Below are 21,462 nucleotides of genomic sequence, written 5' to 3' on the forward strand. Positions count from 1 at the left end.
TAAATCTATATCAAATTATTTGTATGTCGTTTTTTGTAACGTTTTAAATCTAAAGGTAGAAGAAGACAGATCTCTCCACCTAATTCACCACGCGTTTTGCAGACAAGTGTGAAAGACGCACGTATTACCAACCAAAACTTCTGCAGTCGTCGATGACGACCATATCCCATTGTTATTAAGTCAATTATCGTATGGTTCTTGATACCGATAAGTTGGTTTGCCTGTAACGGTCGAGCGCGCTGCCCTTGAACTCTAGATGTAGACATAGGGTTGGCAAAACATATTAAATTAAAGTTTCGTTAATCTATCTGTCAAACCTGATGTACGATTTTGTGCCGGTCGCTGTGAAGACTGCTGGACCCTGGGGTAAGGAGGCTCTGGTCTGGAGCTTTTTAGGGATTTGGGCAGGCGTTTACGGGCGGGATCCTCGCTCTAGGTCTTGGCTGGTCCAACAAGTTTCTATCGCCACACATACGGAATTTTCGATCCGGGCGTTAGTTTATAGATGTTTTGACGAAGTTTGTTGCAGAAATTATATTTTTTTAGTATTAATGTAGAATAAGTTTATGAGGATGTTTGTGCGGATTACATTCGTGTTTTGACGAAGCATGTAGCGGATTACCTTTGTATTTGATTATGAATATTAAAATATGATTATACCTCCTTAAAAATTAAAAGTAAACAGCATAGAGAAATAAGTAAATTTAGAGTGTTCACTCCAAATATGGTTGCCTACTTAATAATAAAAAGTTGTATATGGGGTATAGTAAAACTTGTTATAAATAAGTTTTAAACTTGCTTGTAACTTGATACCTACTAAGTTCAAATCTTATTATAAGTATGTTTCCGCAAAGGTCACTTAAAACTTATTCTAAATGGGTTTTTTGTCTATGTGACTACTCTAAGCTTACTTATTTTTCTATGACATCAGCGAAAACATTATCTCGGCTTCCAAAGAGCACCAAATCACAACATCCCAAAAAACCATAGATTTACATTATGTTTTAACCCACGAGGCCATGACTAAATATGTATTTCAAGACAAATATAACCATTCCACTTAAAAAATAACAAATGTCGAGTTAAAATAGTGAAGTCAACCATTGTATGTAAATGACGCCAACAAACATGTAGAGTCCTAATATTCAACAGATGTTCCGAGCTCACTAGATCGAATATCAGCTTCACCGACAAGCCTTTCAATTAATCAGAGACAGGTGCCAACCCTAATGGAACCCTTGTCTTTACGTCACACTTGATATGGAACGTCTCTGGAATTCAAACCGCCTCATATCGGGAGACTGCTCAACGCCGTGTATGATAATTTTATGAATGATTGAATATAAACTTTAATAACATTACTTACGGTTGAGTTTATGTTGAAGTCAATAGACAGATAGGAGCTTGCGAGAATTAATCGACCAGATTTGTTAACATGAATGAGTCATATGAGTCAGCTGTCGTAAGGCAGTAAATGATGGTGTTCTGAGAACCTGGTACCATTAGCAAAAATTCAAAACCTTTGGTCTATTCGGGTTATTTAATTTATGTAACATACGTTTCAATTAATCAACATCAGCACATTATTATACGACTTTACCGCCTGTGCCTTACGATATTAGGAGTACAATGGAGGAAAATGATCTAATACATTCTCGTTTCAAAGAAGATTAATTACCTATGACCTAATGACACTGTCATCTATATACATTAATTGATTTTTGTATTTAGCTGCACTAAGAATTAATTGTAATAACAATATAAAAATAAAAGTGGCCTGGAAAAATATAAAGCAAGCAAATATGTAGCAAAAACACCGGGTACATTTTCCTATTAATAAAATCACGATAATGAAATTGTCACAATCGCAACCTGTAGCACGCGACCAAAACATCGTAAGCGCTGTAAAAAATTATGGCGCTTACGTGTTTAGGTCGCGAGATTTACACTCCGCTTCTATGGTTTGTTGTCAAAACAACAACAATTCATGGCGCAAAATACTGCTTTGTGCCGGTTCTATAAGTAGTAATAATAGTTCAACGGAGTTAAATGGCCTATTTAAATTTTAAACGTGTATAAACGATAACGGCTGGATAACATATTTAACGTTATTTTATTTAGGAGGTTAACTTACTAGTTTTTTGATAATAATTCAAAAACGCTTCAACTGAATAAGTTGTTTCACACAATACACTGTTGTTTCAAGTTTTCCAGGAAAATATGAATTTATGTTGAATTAGAAGCATAACAAATAGGTATATGGTTCACTATGATTACATGGTCAGTTGGTCAGCATGATTTTTCTTGGCAAAATATTGATTAAAATATTTTTTAAAGCGAGTCGTAATTCATTATACAAACTTACCTGCATCTGCATTAATTTCGAACCGCCTTTCTCCATTCTTGCAGACTCCAGCACACAAAGTAAACAACCAATTAAAATCACCACTCAAAAGTCACAAATAATTGTAAACAGTCCTTCAAAATAAGTAAAAAAATACGCGCGATTTTCCAAAACTATATATAACCATAACGTTCACAAAATTTGACACACGGCCGAATGTCACCGGTGGCCGCGAAAATGAGATTCAAATGTAGAACGCACGTTTGGAAATTGCGCTAAAGTTTGCAAAATTAAATTGTTTATAGTTCTTAGCGCGAGTTCGTATAGCGATCAAACTAACAGCCGTCGCCTGGCGACTCGGGCGCGTTGTGCGGCGGTGTTGACTCGATGCCGGCATGACTGTATAGGCATGCTAAGTAATCTGCGGCCGGTCTAATTCTTAATCCAACCTACATATGGCTCATTGTTGCTTGTTTCATTACATATTAAATTTAAAGTTGGCGAGTAAGTACGCTGACTAATCGGCTGCACCTACGGCCTATAAACTTAGCTATTGCATATTGTTTCTCTAAGTGAAGAGTCAATCATAACGCCACGTAATAAGGTATAAATTTGATTAATTTGAGTAAGCTTTAAAAAGTTGGCTTACTTTTTTTTATAAAATATTTTTATAAAAGAGTTTAAGAGTTAATTCGTTCCATTAGAGTGCCTTTTGAATTGATTTACTGCTGACAGACTAAAGAAATTTGCAAGCCTGCAAACAAATTCAGTGAAAGTGTTATCGCGAACCAAAAACGATTAATCACTGAAGTAACTGTGAAAATTGTAGATAGCAATGAGATGGTATTGGGGTTGATTAAATATACCATACTTTAAATTTTGGATATTAAAGGTCTGTGATTGGATGTAATCACTGTTGTATAAAAGAGGTCTGAACTACTTTGGGGGTGTCGATAGAGAAAGGCGCATGGCGATTTATATAATTGATATTTATTATCGCAATTTTATTAGGTATGGTGCGTTCCTATGAAAATAAACTATAAGGCATCAATTACGTTAAGCCAATTATCTGGACATGAATGCAATCTCGTAAATTGTACACTGCGGGAATACATATATGCAATACAAACTATGCCTTTCATTGTTTGAAACACAATCAGTATTTGATGAAGTCTTTATACAATATAAATTAACGCCCATACCTATCTGGGAAAATTACATTTGTCGTCGGCTCGTCAAATCTAGTAAAAACCCAGAAAAACCAAGATTTGACCCTTAATCATCTAAATTGGTACATATAATTACATCTGTGCTTATGCACTTTAATACGGTAACGATACAATAACTCATAACTTTATTAACCGAAATTTCCAAGACAGTATACACATTTTAGGTGAGTAACTTTTTAATATGCACATGTTAAATTCAATCTACATGACATGAATGATACAATATCAGGAATTTCCATCGGCAATTCACCATCAAAATACCCGTAGAGGTTTGAACCTTTGCGTCGAGCAATAATCATAATATATATATAATAATAATGAGAATCGAACTCATTTAGGCATTTATTTAACATTAATTGTCACATCATACATAGGATGTTATAAGCTCAAAATAGGTCATACAAAATAAGTGAGCTCATTAGAGCATCTTAACTAAGATAATTCACTGATTAATCTGCTACTAATTCTCTAAAATCGCCCCGACAATGAATTCAGATTATCAAGCAAGAATTGAACTTGCAAGGGTTAAATATGCTGTCATTTGATAAAATGCAACTTGGGCGGTTATTTGTGTAAACCTCATGGAAAGGAACTTATACATATTAGCTTCAAGAACAACACCCTAGGTACTTAACTGGATTATGTCGCCAAGAACGGGAACCACTTTTACAAGTACTGCCAATAATATATTATTTGTGTACAATAAAGTATTTTACTACTATTACTAATATTGTCGAGATAATTTAAACTCAGTCGGAAACACTTCTCCTTGCCGGGTCTAAGATCAGAGAGTCCCATCATTAACTCACTTGGCCAACTTAAACAACTACAACTTTATTATCTACATATTATCTTAACCTTAGGTATAATGTAACAAGAGTCATTTCCACTCGACACCCCTCCGGGGGTTTTCGACGTCTCCTTGCAAGTGCGCCGTCTCGCTCCTTCTTACTGTGACTCGCATTGCATCGCTCGCACAGGACGCGTTCGCGCTGTCTCCTTCCAACGCATGGCGTCATCAGGAAGCTGGTACTGCCTCGCTCCTCTCGCTCTCGAAAGGAATTTTAAGCGCCATGCACCAACGCCCGTAGCAGACGCAGAGTGGCGTGCACATGTTGTTTGCCTGAAATCATTTGAAAGAACCACGGTAGATATCGATACGTATTGCGTTATGAACCGTAAGGTCATGTGCCGAGATACTAGATTAGTTTGATCTTGTGTACAGTAACGTGATATTTGCTAGCATTTTATTGCCTTTAAATAAATATTGGGAAGGCAGATCATAAATTAGACCTTTCTAATTGTTGGTCTCCGTTTTGTTGTTTATTTTAACAGAGCAGATCTTTGTTTGACTACTCATCCGATTCCTAGAAAGGGTACCTTTTAACCTAGTTGCAATTGCGTGTCAATATTTATAAATTATTAACATCTACTATGTACGTCAAGCTATGTTGCCATCTCAGCAAGCAGTTCATTAGAATAAGTAACTAGTGAATTGATATAATCAGTAATAACCAGTATAGATATCGCTTTAAACTTATTTACTTACTTGGCTGGCGCGATGACCTAAAATGAGTCTTGGCCTCCAACACAAGAGCACGTCACTTAGCTTGGTCTAGAGTGGATTCACGTCAGCTTTCGCTGACGCTGAGCTTACGGAGATCTGTCTCCACTCTATCCGCCTAACTATATTTAGGATGACCAACAGGACAGGACAGGGCAGCGTCCAGTTGGTCGACCAAAGTCACCCATTCTTTCAAGGTGGCAAAGCCAGCGGAGACGATGTGTTTTGGTCTCACCTATTATCATTGGTATTCGGCTCGGCCATTATGTACTTTTGTTATATTTCGGCATGCTTTCGGATCCTTCAACTGCCATCGTCTCTTTTGACAGGTTCCAGAATCTTTCTTAACACCATATATTCTGTGACTAGAAGGCTGTTCTCCTTGAGTGTAGTGTCCAAGCCTCACACCCATACATCAGGATGGGGCGGATCACGGTCTTATAAATAGATCCGTAGCTTAGTCCGCCTATGAAGGAGCTTGGACACCAACACCTTAAGCGAAGCACTACAGCGTATCTTGACATCGAAATACGACATTAGAATAATAGTCAGATCTGAACATAGATATTTGATTTTTGTTAATTTTGTAACATGTTAGGAGCTGTTGGTGGGTGGTGTTACGGTACGTAAATACAAAATCTGCCAGTCACGCTGTATTATCTTATGTTGCTTATAGGGAAATAAAAGTCATGAAGTTCAGCCGCACTGGCGTTTATTTTACAAAAGTTACATACAAACATTCATATTCTGTAATGTGAACATCGCTATGTGTACTGTGGATGTTAAGAGTGCCTGTCAACTAGAGATCACTCAGCCGTACCACCGGTGACAATAAACACCTTATACATAATATATATAAGTACCAAAACTGGTTTTATGCGTTACAACATGATTTGGCTTCGACAGTATGCAAGAGCATACTGAATTTAAAGACTGATTTTAGATGCATCGAATAAACCTAACTCTGGTGTACAGATATCCGCGAAAAGTAGATACTCATGTGTATTCGGAAAGATATCACATTGCAAAATTTCTCGACATTTTCCATTTCCAAAATAGGAACTTCCTTTATTTATTTCCTTGTGACCTTTCCCGGAATATATATTAAGCAATATCCTATATTAGGTACCAGAGGTACCTATATAAGTATACATTTGGGATACATTTGCTTGATTAGGTTTTGCCTGAAATATAAAGACTTTGTTTTTGCATGTATGGTACCTGAAGAGCATCTCACGTTAACAGGCACTGGAAGGCTATTCATTATTTAGCACGTAAACATTATCGATTAAGGTAAGTCATTGCTTTTTCGACTTTGCAGTTCACCTACTGTTTCATAAAACTCCGTAGAGCTGGCATTTCTTGATTAGGTTGATCTAATTGTTAACTGATCTGAAAGTTAAATTGCATAGTAACTCGGATCTCTGAGATATCTCCTCGAGGTCCTACTTAACATCAAATGTTTGATTCTTGAGCAGTTGGGCTAGCTGGATTAACCTATCCCCCCTCACGTAAAATAGGCGCTAGTCGTCGAGTTGCGGAAATCTGCCCGCACACAACACAACAACACACTACAATACAACAGCACAATGGACTCAGGAGTAATTTACAGATGATGTTATTTTGTTTGGTTGACGATTTTATTGGTCCTTGAGGATAATCTCCTTGATGGTAAAAACATCATGAATACATACCTCCAATTTTCATCACTATGCGATATGCGGTCTTTAAGTTTTGAACAAATATCAATCATATCAACATAATCAAGAACTGCGGGTCAGCCCAATTCGCTCACAAATCTGTGCAGGTTTGTGTGATAACTTAATAAGACATGCGCGAATAACAAAACTCTAATTTAAAACATTAAATATGTTAAAACGGGTCACGTTATTACGGGTTCCGGGTCTAATCGGTCCGGGTCGGATGAGTCGGGGGTATGGGTTCCATTATCCCGCATACATATTAAAGATTTATATAACTATTCTCTTTGGTACATATCAATGTGGTTCGGTGAAGGGGACGGACTTAAAATCAGCGCTGCGCAGTCAATTTGTAATGAAATGACTGACGAAGCATATGCCGAGTCCGTTTCTTTTGCCGCGCATGCTAATTTTTTATGTTATTGTATTTTGTAATCTATCTTTTTTTATTGTGTGGCAATAAATGTTTTCTTATTCTTTTATTCTTATTCTTGATTCTGAAGATTATTAAGCTAGCTGCTATACGTCCCCGACAAAGAAGGCCTTTTTGTGACATGTCCCATTGGGTTATAAAAACAAAATGTCAATATTTGTGAGCGAACAGGACTGAAGGAACAATTTACACATGGCACGACGTCGAACCTACCTACTCACGTCTACGCATCTTATTTGTCAAGACTGAACATTAGTATGACTACTTGCTTGATCTCGTTGGAAATACATGTTTTGTAACCGACATTCAGGCATCATGTATTACCTATATTAAAAGTTGAAACATACTAGTAAATTATCAATAAACATTATAAAACAAAAATGAATAAAAGCTATACCAGTTCACATTGTAATCCAAAAGTGCAGCTATGTTCCAAAATGAAGTCTAATATCGTTTAAGTAAGACTATTATTAACTGGTCTTACCCAACTTCATTTTATATAAAATATAATAAAAATGAAATATATACAAAAATGAACAATCATTTGAATTGAAATCTTTACTAAATTTTTATTTCGGGTGTGGAATGAGGTTGAGGGTTTCTCGATAGGCTACAAGTATGGGATTCTTCAAAAAAGGAGTCTACAGGTTTTTAAAGGGTCGGCAATGCACATGTAACAACTGGAGTTGCAGGCTTCCATAGGCTATGATGACTGCTTACCATAAGGAAGGCCGTATGTTTGTTTGGCACCGACGTGGTATAAAATCATGGTTTTGAACCATAGCTGTTTTTTGGGCGGTTTTAGGAAGTTTTTCTACATGTGATTCCAAGCGAGACCAAGCGTCTATGACCACGCCCTAAAACTATGCATGTTCGCCATGCACCTCCTTACCGACATCCTAGCAAGCACGACTGACCAGCGACTTATTGCCGCTTAATATAAATCAATTCATTCATTTTCTTATGAAAAATAATTGGACATGCTTATAAAAATACATTTTTGTTGGTAAGAAACTTTAAGTACAGAGTAGTATGCCTGTATTTGAATAACCTCTCTAGTGGATCAGTAAGCTTCCTTGATGCGAATCTGGACTACCTATTTGCTTACTTTACTCTTTGATCTGGACCAATGTTTTTAACTCATTATGCCTTCTTACAGAAGTAACGAAGTCATATTACAGCCCGGTTTCTCTAAGCAGGTACCTATCATAGAGACTTTTAACGTTTTTAACTCTTTTTGACTGACGTCAATCAAATATCTTCTTAGGCGGCCCAAAACAGCACTAATTCTAAACGTATGTTTTACTTGCCGCCCCTCTGTTCTCAGATTCAAGGGCAAGCCTGCTAGCATATGTCAAAATTCAATGTATGGAAGAGACGCGGTTTCTATTTTGGGTCACAAGTTGTCTGCACCTAGCTAACCCTTTCTTAGTTCATCTGTGTGACATGAGAGTTCTACGTGCTTACTTCTTCTTCAGGTGCCATATCCTATACGGATGTCAGCTACCACTACCACACTGGAACGTTTCTCTATTCGCAGTCTTTCTGCCTAGCTGCTACGTTCGTTCCTGTCCAACCTCCTCCTAAGGTTATCCATTCATGTAGTTTTTCTATTCCCGCTGCCCCTTTTTTCTTAGATAAGAAAATGTTAAAGGTACTAAAACTGTATATGTATTTTTCTCTGTCTTGTATATGTCTTTATCAATAGAATACCTTTGAAGTAAGTTTGATGTTATGTCGATTGCACTTTTCTTGTCATTTTCATAAGGTTCTAAGTTCACTTTTCTATTTCGTTCCTAAAGTTTCTTACCATTTATACCAATAAAACATACATAAATTTAACGCCTTCCATTTTATCGAAGGCAATAATCGTGTTGAGAAAAACGCAATATATTCACTATTACAAATTTGTATAACTTGGTTTTAACAAACATACATCAAAATGGAAACATTGAACATGCAATAGAACTCCGGTTTACAACCGGAATTTATTATTTAATTATTTTAAATAAAATAATGGCACATTCACGGGAACGCTCACTAATCTTAATACGTCTAACTTATTCTAAGATTATCAAGTGGTGCAGTTACGAGAATAAGTACATTAAATTAATGTAAACAAAAATCTAACCTCTCCATGTCTTTTCTCAAAATCAGTCGTATAACATTGAAATAATTAGTCAGATATTTTTAAGTTGCATCCACACCGCCATAAACACCTGCTTAATGTTACCGTGTTGTGTTGCACAGTATTCATCCACAAAAATTAACTGCGGTGTAGATGTACCTCTATAATTAATTTCTAAAGTCACTACGACTTAGTTTCAGTTTTCATGGTGGGTCAGAATTTTATTTAGCTACCTAAATGTACCTACTAATAAGTATATTTTATATTATTTAGACTTTTTTTTTAATTACGTCTACAGAAGACCTCTAAACTCGTGACTACACCACTGAGATCATTGGGCGTATACATTTGCGGGTTTCGCATTCCCTTACAAACGTAGCCCTTTACACGAATTGCTCTACAACATCTATGGCTTCATTGCAAGATTCTTCAACAGAATCACACATATAATTTAGAAAGAATATGTATACATTGAATATAATATAAAAAGAGAGATTCCCAACCTTTTTAGCGTTGAACCCTCTCATTTTATCGTGCTCGTGCTGGTGATAAATAATAAATAAATATTATACGACATTATTACACAAATTGACTAAGTCCCACAGTAAGCTCAATAAGGCTTGTGTTGAGGGTACTTAGACAACGATATATATAATTATTTATGAATACTTAAATACATAGAAAACACCCATAACTCAGGAACAAAATTATCCATGCAAATCACACGACTAAATGCCCTTACCAGGATTTGAACCCGGGATCATCAGCTTCGTAGGCAGGGTCAATACCCACTAGGCCAAACCGGTCGTCATGAACGTAGCGATCGTGAAACCAACACAATCTAAGGAATTTCTTCATTGCTGAAGCCTCTTTAGATGCTTCTCTGATTCGGAACTTCTAAAATTTAAAGACGTTAACGACCAATGACTGAATGAATGGTATAATTTAGAAAGAAATATATATTTAAGAATTAAACTGTTGTAAGAAAAAAATCTTGCAATGTAGCCGCGCGGGGTCAGGGAGGCTGCCGCGGCAGCGCTAGTTACGTTAGGCAGTCTTTGGGTAGGTCGGGAGAACAGCCACTACGCACTCGATAATTGAACTAGTACACCTACCTATACGCTATGCCGACACGATCTGAAGCTTTGGAAAGTAACCAACCTGCTGAGACATAAGACAAGCAAATATTTTTAACAAAAAACAGAACAAATATTTTTAACAGAAGTTAATATTCTATCATTACTTGCAAAAATAGGCAAAGTTAAATGAAATTTTAAGGACATAATTTAAAAAAAAAAATTTCAACGACAGAATTTTCTATACTGATGTTTTCTTTCCTCGATTAGAGAAGTCTGTCAATTAGACATTGGGTCAGTTGCATCTAACCATACGTAATCGTAATTAATTTCGCTAAAACTTGTATGGATAGTTAGTTGTGTTGTATAGTTCTATTCAGTGACGTTATTGAGCCTGTCGGTCGTGGATGGTCAAACCAGACCACAGTTACTCATTCATTTGTTAAACATATATTCCCGAATGTTTTGCAGATTAAGCAACTTTTCAAAGGCTCAGATCAGGGATGTTACATTCATTTACTTTTCTCTACCGACCACATCTCTACATAACTAACATCAACGCTAACTTACATTAATTTATTTGAGTATTACATTTTCGTAATTGGTATTTTGGGGACAAGTGCTCCGTAATATTTATTAATTTTAAATTGGTAAATCCCCGTGTATCGGTTTGTGCAAAGTCATATTCATTCTTTTGTCATATTGTGATCACTTTGAACGAATAAGTGCAAGTGATCGTTTTATACAATATTGAAATGATTCATTTAACAAAATAAGGTAGGTACCCTGGATTATGTTACGTAAATATTCGAAAAGTTTTCTTAAAAAATATCAAAAGAATATCTTACAAATGTAGGCATCAAAGCCATAAAATTGTAATTTTGTGAGCACATAACACAGTGTTTACCTATGCGTAGGTTGTTGGTTTTAACTTATTTTTGTATGAATAAGTCGACCATTTCGATATTGACAACGGTTTTTTATTTGCAAAGCTTTGTTCTTATTTATTCTTACACCACCGGAAAATCTTTAATTGTGATCTTTGGCAAAACCCTGTTTATTCATTAATCTTCCTACTTTACAATTATAATATTAAATAAATTTACTAGTACAATATTACACAAACTTTTCTTTAAATATATTTTAATTAAATCCTTGGCTTACTGGCGCTTATATCTTCGTGCAAAATCGTTTGACGATGATTTTTTCCTAGTACTTCTCAAAGTTTAAAAGCAAGGGTTTTACAAAATATCCACGTTTCTGTCAAAACGCAGAATCTAAAGGGCACTCAATCGTCCAGCTGGTTCAGTGTAGGCCGTACTTAACTAACCTTAAAGCTAGAGACTTCTATAGATGTCGAACACACGTTACAACTATGGGGCATGCAGCTATTTATGTAATACTATCGGATGTTCGATAAAAGTCCCCAACCACATTGCATGAGAAGCAAAGATTCCATTAAATCTCCTGTTCGATGTTCACGTAACCGAGGGTCTCATATCTACTCTTTCCGATAATTATTTTTATGTTTATATTATATGGTAATTGGTATCCTATCGCAACCTCGATAGATTATTGCCCGATTTTTCAATTGCCAAATTATCATTTTACCGAAAGGCGTTTTGTTCCAAGTTTTTAAAAATTGGATCCCATACAAACCATTAAATTAGGTTAGATTTGTGACGCTTTTCGAATCCTACGTTGAAAAAAAAACGCTGGCGGGTCAATCTCAATTTGGCGTAAAAAACATCGACGAAAAAGGAAGCTCGCGATAGGTGACTCATTTATACAAGGTGGTGAGCTTGGAATACTTCGCTTCTCAAACAATGTATCCTTAGTGTACATTGAACCATAGTCTTACGTCGATTAGGACATCACACTTATACATCGATTTATCAGTATGAGAAGGTACGAGTGACTCTCAATGTTTCCTTTTGAAACGTTTCATAAGAACATACATGATTATTTAAGATTGTTGACAGTCAATAATCATTAGATGGTAATGTAAAGATGTCTCCGAGTATATATTTTCTTTTCCAGGTTTTTTAAAGGTATATTTTCGTTTTTAATCCGAGGAATACTCGAAATATGGCGCCACTACTAAGATCTAAAGTTTGAGAGTAGGCAATTTTTATTAGTTTAAAGCAATGTTTTGAGTGTCAACAACCCTCGTTGGCACATATTCTCGTGTGACCAGCACATCTCTCAACCGATTTTGAGCAACAAAGCTTTCGTGTATAATCGTACAAAAACGTGCAAGAAATACAATAAACACCTTCGAAATCCACATGCAAAAATATCGTGTTCTCCCATGATATAAGTAACATTTCAAATCATTTATTCTAAGGGTAAAAAACCGTCTCTCACACTTTATAATACCTATTATTGGAACTGTTCTCTCATACATTATTTACCATCTAAACTTCCGTTTATGCGTGTTATTCGTCACATTTTAATCTAACGCCGATTTAATGGAATTATTTCCACATCGGGAATTATAACTAGACAGAAACTATATTTCCTAGCACATTTAATATACGTACTAAAGGTCATTTGCGGGGTAAATGCCAATTAAAATTTGCCAATAATTAACTGTGTATACATTTATAGTCTATTTCAGACTACGTCCTTGCTCCAATTTTGAATAAGCTTTTTATAGCCCTAGACTACAGATGTATAAGTTGCGGAAAGTTTCCAAAAAGTTGGAAAAGCTCCCGGAAAGTTCATAAAAAAATCACAGGAAACGAAGGAGATTTTCATTGGAATTAAACTGGAAAATTTCCGTTCCCATATAAAAATATGAGAAGTTCCCATATTTTTTCCATGTGGAAATTTCGGAATTTTGGAAACTTTTCGACGGTACACCAGTAGTCAAGATATAATACTACCTTTCTGATTGACATTAGGTAGAAGGTATACAAATAGAGCTCGCCATTACAGGGTCAGGAATACTTAATTAGTAATATTTGGCAGTAATTTCTATACCTAGAAAGTAACATATTCATGGAACAAGGACTTTGATCTCATCACAATTAACCAAACAGGTTTGTAAGTTAACTATATGTCTTGGCCACATCAGTATTCAAGCTGCAGAAATTCTATTCCCACACATTCATGGATGAATAAGTCAGTCGATGATAAGATCTAATCTGATTGGCTGTTGCGCTACGTATTTTACAGATGGCACCAGCATAGGTTTTGCTGTCAGTTTCTAGACTTGTATCAAATTCTCGTTTTTGTTTCTGGTGACAGGGAAAACCTATGCTCTCACCATTATGGTTGTCAAAAATTGGCGTTAAACAATCCATCAGAAACCTAAGGCGCTGCAGAGCGCCTCGTATTCGCTGTCAAATGCAAAGGAACGAGCTTTTCTTCCACTTCTCTTCCGTCATCAATAACACGCACTAGGGTGGCCAGAACATCAGTTTACATCATGAAATCCCCGCAATCGACGCCCATGTCCCAATCATCGCTGGTGCCTGAGTCGTCATACTCGGAGAGGGCTTGGTCGTACGCGGACGCTTCGTACGCCGTGACACCGTCGAGCATGGAGCAGGCTTGGGAGACGTTGGTGTGGTGCATGATGGGCATCGCGTGAAGGGCGAAGTCGTCGCCGTCTTGGGACCAGGTGAGACCTGGAAAGTGATAATTGGTGTTGCTTATATATTTGGAAATAATTCGAATCCCCACACTAGGGTCTGTTGGTCGTCAACGTCTAGTCAACTATATGGCTGCGAGGGGTTTCGTTTCGGCGTTGAGCGTCATCAGACTGTTGCCACGCCACGCCACTTGCACCATCCCACTAACCCGGGGTTAACCGGTTAAACCTGGTGTTACCATGGTTACCAGTACAATTTGACACTGGATTAACGGTTTAACAGGCTAACCCCGGTTAGTGGGATGGTGCAAGTGGCCCTGAGTAATATAAAACTAAATAAATAGTTCATAACGTCTCATTATAACACTTGTACATCTCCGCCCGTATTTCAATCCTCACGTCAGATCATAAGACATCGTATTCAGCACCTATTGGACTCACTTTTTCCTAACAATAAGTTAGTAAATTTTCCTGGGGACCTAGCCAAGATGTCATCGACATACGTCAAACGAAAATAAACAATGTAAGTAAGTAAATATTTTATACATGTATCGAGAGTCATAATTTAAGTATTTAGCGATTTCTCTCAAGGATGATGGTTACTTGGCTAGGCACCTGGGCAGTTTCTGCATTCTGAGTTCGATTTTGCCTCGTATTTGCAATATCAAGTTTAAGTAAGGACACTGAATCGGGCAACTGTTAATCGTTGATAATGATAAAGATAGTTTATTATTCAAGTAGGCATATTACAATGCGCTTATGAACGTCAAATAAAGCTACACCGGCTGTAACCCTACACCTTTGACCCGAGAAGATTTAAATCCCCCCTTAATTGGAGGAGGGTATCCCAATATGGACCGGCAAGAAACTCGGCGGGACACATCTTTTCAAACATTACATCTTATAATTAACATGCATTAAATAAAAAATAAAAAATACAATTTAGATTATTATAGAAATCATGAAATTACACACAGTAGCTACTTTTCTTTATAGAAATTTGATAATAAATGTCATATCAAATCATACAAATACGTAGCTCTTTCAGAAAACATATCAAATTCTTACAAAGGGAAAAGAAAAATAAAATTAATAAAGAAAAGAGAATATACATTATATAAATCTGACAGATTGGTATACCTACAAAAAATATTTGATGTGCTTTCTTACCTGAGCTGTGTCACCTATACAATAATTTTACATATACACATAATACAATGATTTTAATTGCTACTTGTTTTTACAGTTTCTGGTTTGGACCATGCATGTTTGTCTGTCAAGAAGTGCTCGATTCTGTAATCTAATAAGCCTTCAACATCAATGACTTTTTTTAGTGTAATGATGGTATGAAGCCCAATAGCCTTAAATCGCGCCCAGACCCCGGAAGACCAGCTGTATTGAATCTAAGGCCACCCCACACTAACGTCTTTTGAGCATCAGTGTCTAGTTTCCGCTATGGAAAATGACGTGGCTGCGCAGTTGCGCCAACGTCGCGTCGAGCAGCAGCCATGGAGTTGACTAGACGCTGACTCTCGGGAGACGTCAGTGTTGGGTGGCTCTAACAATTAACGTTACTCACGTCCGCTCCACACGCCGTTCGGCAGCGTGACCCATCCCCACCCCTGCCCCCAGGCGAGCTCGTGCCCCAGCTGGCCTGCCAGCGGGACCTGCCGCTTGATGACTGCCACCAGCCCTCTGCTGTCCAGAGCGCCAGACGAGTTCCGCTGTCGGTTGTACATCTCCGACGATGTGGCTGCTGGAAGCCGATGAATACGGTTTAGAAAATAAAAAGGGGAGATATAATTATGATGTATTGGGCATTAATGTTGAAGAAGATGCATGCAAAGACCCTTGCCTTTCCAGGGTTTTGCTTTCCTGTAGATAACTCTATCGAGAAGAAAAAATCCAGTAACTAGGTCTAGAACAGAAGCCAAGATCTATTGTGGGGGGCCCCCCGCAAATTTCGTCGATCAGCCACACGATAAACTAACAGTTAATTAGTCAGTAGGTAACTACTACATTAGCTATATTAAGTGACCCGTTCTAATATATATTTAATATGTCTGGGACACTCGGGAGCTTTCTAATTAATCTCGGCAAGGTCATACGTTCAGTTGTGAAGTTGTGAAATGTATCAATATTACTGTCTGTGAAGTATCAATAATCTGGCATGTTGAAGTAAGAAATAGGTAGTAAACGCTTTATTACAGGTTTCTGGCTTTAAGTTTATATATAAAAAGCCTTTGCTTTAATTCTGACGGCTTCTCAACGGGAATGATACAAACTTCAAATGGTTTTGACTTTGATGAAAGGTTTTATCATTAAACACTCAATTGGAAATCGAGCTTATCATCATTATCCACAGAAATAAATGGTGACTTTTACATGTAAAATATGTATAAATATAAGAGCATCCATCCAGCGGTAGCATCATGGTTCCATTTTTATCACTTGTCACCATGCCTGTCACTTTCCCGCTTACATACCTACTTGTAAGAACGTGTCAGGCATGGTGACAAATGATAAAGAGCCGATCACCTTAGCCCTAATGGTCGGGCCTTTATCATTTGACATCATGTCTGTCACGTTCTAACAAGTATGTAAGTACGAAAGTGACGCATGACATGACAGGTGATAAAAATGCGACCATGATACCGCTGCAGAGATGAGTAGATGACTGTTCTTATCCCTATTTCCTCATACGACTATAATATAATAATATATTATAAGCGAGTGTAAATAACAAGACAACACCTGCCCTTTATTGCTTTCAGGAGACATAAAAAAAAGAAGTCGCACATAAATAATATATTATAGTGAAGTTGAGTAAACACAGTCCTGAATAAAATACGACAACCGCAACGCCTCTTGTCTCAGACACATTCCAAACTTGGAAAGCTGTATAACGCCACTGTATTTATAATAGTGTATGTATAAACTTAATGAATATAAATGATATAGGTACCTACACTGCACTGTGGTATGTCGCGACATACTTTACATCATATTTGTTGAGGAATAAATAATGTCATCATCTCGCAAAAATAGTTTCATTATTGCCCTCATAATGATAAATTAATATTTTATATTAATTAATTAATCATGAGACATCTATTAGGTGCTTATTTGTTTTTCTGAATTGTCATTTATGTACGCCTTTCTCTTTTGGAATATATTTATTGGAGTTCAGATGTGGTTCAGACATCCATCACTTCACAATCATACCAACTAAAAATCTAAACTTGATTTGTTTTTGATATGACGCACAGACAATAATGTCAAAATAAGATAAAAAATATCACTTTATAAAAGCTTGGATAGGCCTCGTGATAAGCGTACCATTATAAATCTGGTGATATTTTAAGCAACGATATTAAGTATTTAATATTTTTAACGTCGTAGCACAAATTCACTTTGAAAAGTTTACGTTTTATAAGCAGATTTAATAATTAACAAGTGCGTAAGTCTTCAAATATAAAAACAATATTGAGGGTCCGTCATTTCATTCTGAATTTTTACAAACGAATATTTATACGACAAACACTAATATTTAATAATATTTTTATTTTTGGCGCTTTCTTTATGAACGCCTACAAACATTATTTTTTGGTTTTAGTCTGAAAAGCCCCGAAAGCCATCGTTTTAACATACCCTAGGATGTAATTCCGATCGCTTGTTTCGCTAATGAATCGCTTTGGTCAACCAGTAGAAAAAGTGTAGTGTATAGGCTATTTCCATTTACCGCTGGTAACGCCTGAGAATTATATTGCTGTTGCAGTATTGATTGCTGGGAATAAAAATTCTCAGTAAATTACGTTTACGTATGTACGTAAATTAAAAGTATTACTACTGTGATTTTCTCTCAATAAAAAAATCAACCACATTTTCAAAGAACACACCTTATAAAACAAATTTGCCCGCCGCGTTTGTCTTTCTGTATATTCGCGATAAGCTCAGAAACTGCTGAACGGATTTTCATATGGTTTGGACTCAAGAATATGAGGAAGGTTTAAGTGTATAATTTGTTAAGGTTAAGTGTAAATTCGTGTGAACCTAGGGCGAGTCGCTAGTTTTTAGGTGCATTATGGTGCGACTTTGTCCGTCTGTCTGTCACAACGCTAAATATCTCGAGAACCACTTAAGCTATCGATTTGAAATTTGGAATAGTTATGATCAACGCTAACCCAGACACATTTAATTGACACATTTAAAAAAAATATTTTTTTAATTTTACCAAATATACATCTAGGGCCCTCGAGATCACATATGACACTGGTTACTATATCTCCCGCGCTCGCTACCAATAGCAATAACATGGCCTCGGCTAGACGAACATAAATAAAGCTTGTTGTCCTCTTTCTGTCAATCGATCCCCGCTAATGGAAGAGAGGGTTAACGTGTTATTTAAGGCTACGTGGATCTTTTCAATGGCCCGTGCTGTGAAATATTTGTCGATGGTACCGCAATCGACAAGGTCTGTAACGATATTATCAACATGCGTGTGCTAACTCGGTGCTGTTTTTGGTTTCTCGATCCTTTTTATTTCTCGAGGCACGGGAATTCTCGACCAGGGGGCCGCTTTTTGAATTTCAAGTGCTTGATTTCGTGTAATTCCCTACAATTTATCTCCACTACTAGGCATTTAACTTCAACTAATATAATTCAAAACGAGTGGTCAATACCGCTCGATTCCCAATTTCTATTGCTCGTATTTCTAAACTATCAATTCGTCGTTTTCCACAGATTTTTGAGTGATGAATTCGAGCACTCGAAATTCAAGAATCGGCCCCCTGGATTTGTCGCGTAACTCGAGAAAGTTTGAAAGTTTCTAAAAACACCATGCTATTTTAATTATTTTGCTTTTTTAATAATATGATTAATAGGAGTCTTCGATGACTTCAATAATCAAACAATTTTTAGTTACCATAAATTGCACTTAATAATCAGAAATACAAACAACAAACTAAAAAAAACTATAGGAAACGCTTCGGCGACATTGGTATATAGCATACGGCCTGAATTAGCTATGAATCGTCTTTCATTTTTACTTATGTATTTGTAAGAAAGGGATAAAACATATTTTAACTACATCAGATCCGTAAACTTTTATGAATAAGGGGGTACCACTTTAATGAATTAAACATATTTTTTTCATAAAAAGTCTAATACGACGTTAATTACAGGTTAATATTATTTACACCTAGAATCATTCTTTAATAAACCAAAAAAGATTGTTTTTAATTACTCGCATGAAAATAATCCAAAGGTCACACAGCATATCACAGTCTATGAACTACAAGTTACTATTTATATAGCTCAGCATTAAGTCCAATGGTTCCGCAAAACTGTGAGCCCGGAGATTCGGTCTATTTGCCCACAACAATGCTTTCAAAAAGCAGAATGGCCGCTTAATAAATTTATGAGGTCCAGAGGGACGCGGACCTTAACGTTATCTCGATTGCGTGAATAGCGTGGGTGAATACGTATGTCGCTAGGTTGCACCGGTAGGAATAATGGAATCAAAATGAGAAATCTTCATTTCAGTAAACTAGGGTCCAATAAATACCTTAAAACTAAATGGCATACATATTATTATAAAATATATATATATAAACAAAAAACTACACAACAAACTACAAAACTACACTACACAGTATCAGTACCCCTAGTGTAAATTTGATCGACATCATAACGTGACGAACGCGTTTGCGTTAAGTCTCATTTTGTATAGGATTTTGAGTTTCCAAAACGTCCCGCTTGGCGCGCTCTTTCTAAATCCAATACAAAATGAGACTAAACGCAAACGCGTACGTCACGTTTCGAAATCGAATTTATTTACACTAGGGGTACAGATTGCGGAAGTGACATAGAGCATAGCATAGAGCTCAACGAGGGTGCGGAGTCTTAGGGTCGGCAACGCGCATGTAACTCCTATGGAGGTGCAGGCGTCCATAGGCTACGGAGACTGCTTACCACCAGGCGGGCCGTATGCTTGTTTGCCACCGACGTATTATAAAAAAACATAAGTATTCTGTGGTGTTGGATTACGATTTTCTTTAAAAAATGTGACACGAATAAATATTGCAGTAGCCGTAAAGGTCAGGATCTTGACGACTCAAATAAAATTTCAATTCGTAGTATTGTAATCCTCCAAACGGTCAAGTGCAGAATGTGGTACATGGTTATCACGATATGGAGGTTGAAGAAAGAGTGATTTGTACGGTCATGTCTGAAAATATCGATACGAAAAAAGTGCCATAAATATGTATAAGTATACAACTTTATTGCTCATGTATTAAGGTAGTGTATGCATATTTATGGCACATTTTTCGTATCGATATATTCAGACGTAACTGTACATACTTTAACGCTAACGTTTTTAAAACTTATATAGGTAAGTACTTCTAATTGGCCGCGACAAAGCGTAAGTGGAGCGTTCCCAGAGCGTTTAGTGCAGATAGAAAGTATGTTCAGAACGGATTTTAGTGACGTCGCGAACGACCGATGACTTACGAAATTTGAAGATCGGCAACGAACATCCCAGTATATAACATCCGCCGACAGCAGCCAACGGCAATCGTCTAAAATACATTAAGTTGTACTGCAATCTAATTCTAATTTATAAAAATAAATCCTTGTACAAACTTTTAATAACAAGTCTTCATTGAAGATCTGCTTTTGTTTTTTGCCTTTGTCTAGGCCTCAACAGTTACATTCACAATGATACAGATGTCGCTGTCGGGCTCTCGCTACACTGGACGTTTGTAGAACTCGAGATGCGCTCTCTCGTGTAACCAATACACGGTCTTTATATAAGTTTACACATATGTTTATATCTTTGTTAGTTCGAGGGCCAATCGTAAGGCGCTCGAGTGTTGTAAAATTGGAGTGTTTATTTCAGGGTGGCAATAGATTTTTGTTAACATTATACTTTTGCTTCTGTTCAGTGGTACCTAATCAGCTAAACCGACGCGAATTCAGCGAGCTTAGGCGACTCAAATCTGACATTATTTTTTTGGGAATGGGTTCGAGTGGTTTTATAAAATTACATTTAATTTTCCTAAAATATTTTTTAAATGTTTAAAATTACTCCAGTCTTGCAAATAGGATTTTTTTTAATTAAATTTATTTCAGAGACACATTTATTTTGAATGTCCTTTACGTAATCACTTGACTCTCTTGTTCTGTCCTCTAATATCGCCGTTATAGCACCCAGAGCTCTGTTGCAGTACTACTTTTAATAATACAGGACGTGTTCCAAGTTGCGTTATTAGGCGGGAGGGCCCAATAAGGGACGGGCTTTAAATAAAAATGGCCGCCCTCATCAACAGTCCAATGAGGCTCGGCTAAGGCTACATTCTGATAAAGAGCTTTTTAATTGCGTATGGTG

The 21,462-nt window shown here is 36.7% G+C and overlaps 2 protein-coding genes across 3 annotated transcripts in view; both read right to left on the bottom strand.

The window, feature by feature from the left end:
* The window catches only part of LOC133528213 (uncharacterized), a 53,276-nt gene extending 50,561 nt beyond the window's left edge, over window positions 1-2,715 (bottom strand). Inside the window, exon 1 of the mRNA XM_061865490.1 lies at window positions 2,366-2,715. Coding sequence (XP_061721474.1) covers window positions 2,366-2,401 — 36 coding nt within the window. The 5' untranslated portion in view covers window positions 2,402-2,715. The remainder of the gene's footprint in view (window positions 1-2,365) is intronic.
* Window positions 2,716-13,823: 11,108 nt separating this feature from the next.
* Window positions 13,824-21,462, bottom strand: part of LOC133528602 (uncharacterized) — a 150,067-nt gene continuing 142,428 nt past the window's right edge. For both annotated transcript variants that reach the window (XM_061866047.1, XM_061866046.1), the window contains 2 exons: window positions 15,652-15,825; window positions 13,824-14,109 (listed from right to left, as the gene is read on the bottom strand). In XM_061866047.1, the coding sequence (XP_061722031.1) occupies window positions 13,901-14,109; window positions 15,652-15,825 (383 nt within the window). In that variant the 3' untranslated portion in view covers window positions 13,824-13,900. The remainder of the gene's footprint in view (window positions 14,110-15,651; window positions 15,826-21,462) is intronic.

Source organism: Cydia pomonella, chromosome 19 (assembly GCF_033807575.1).
Source record: "Cydia pomonella isolate Wapato2018A chromosome 19, ilCydPomo1, whole genome shotgun sequence".
Classification (NCBI taxonomy): domain Eukaryota; kingdom Metazoa; phylum Arthropoda; class Insecta; order Lepidoptera; family Tortricidae; genus Cydia; species Cydia pomonella.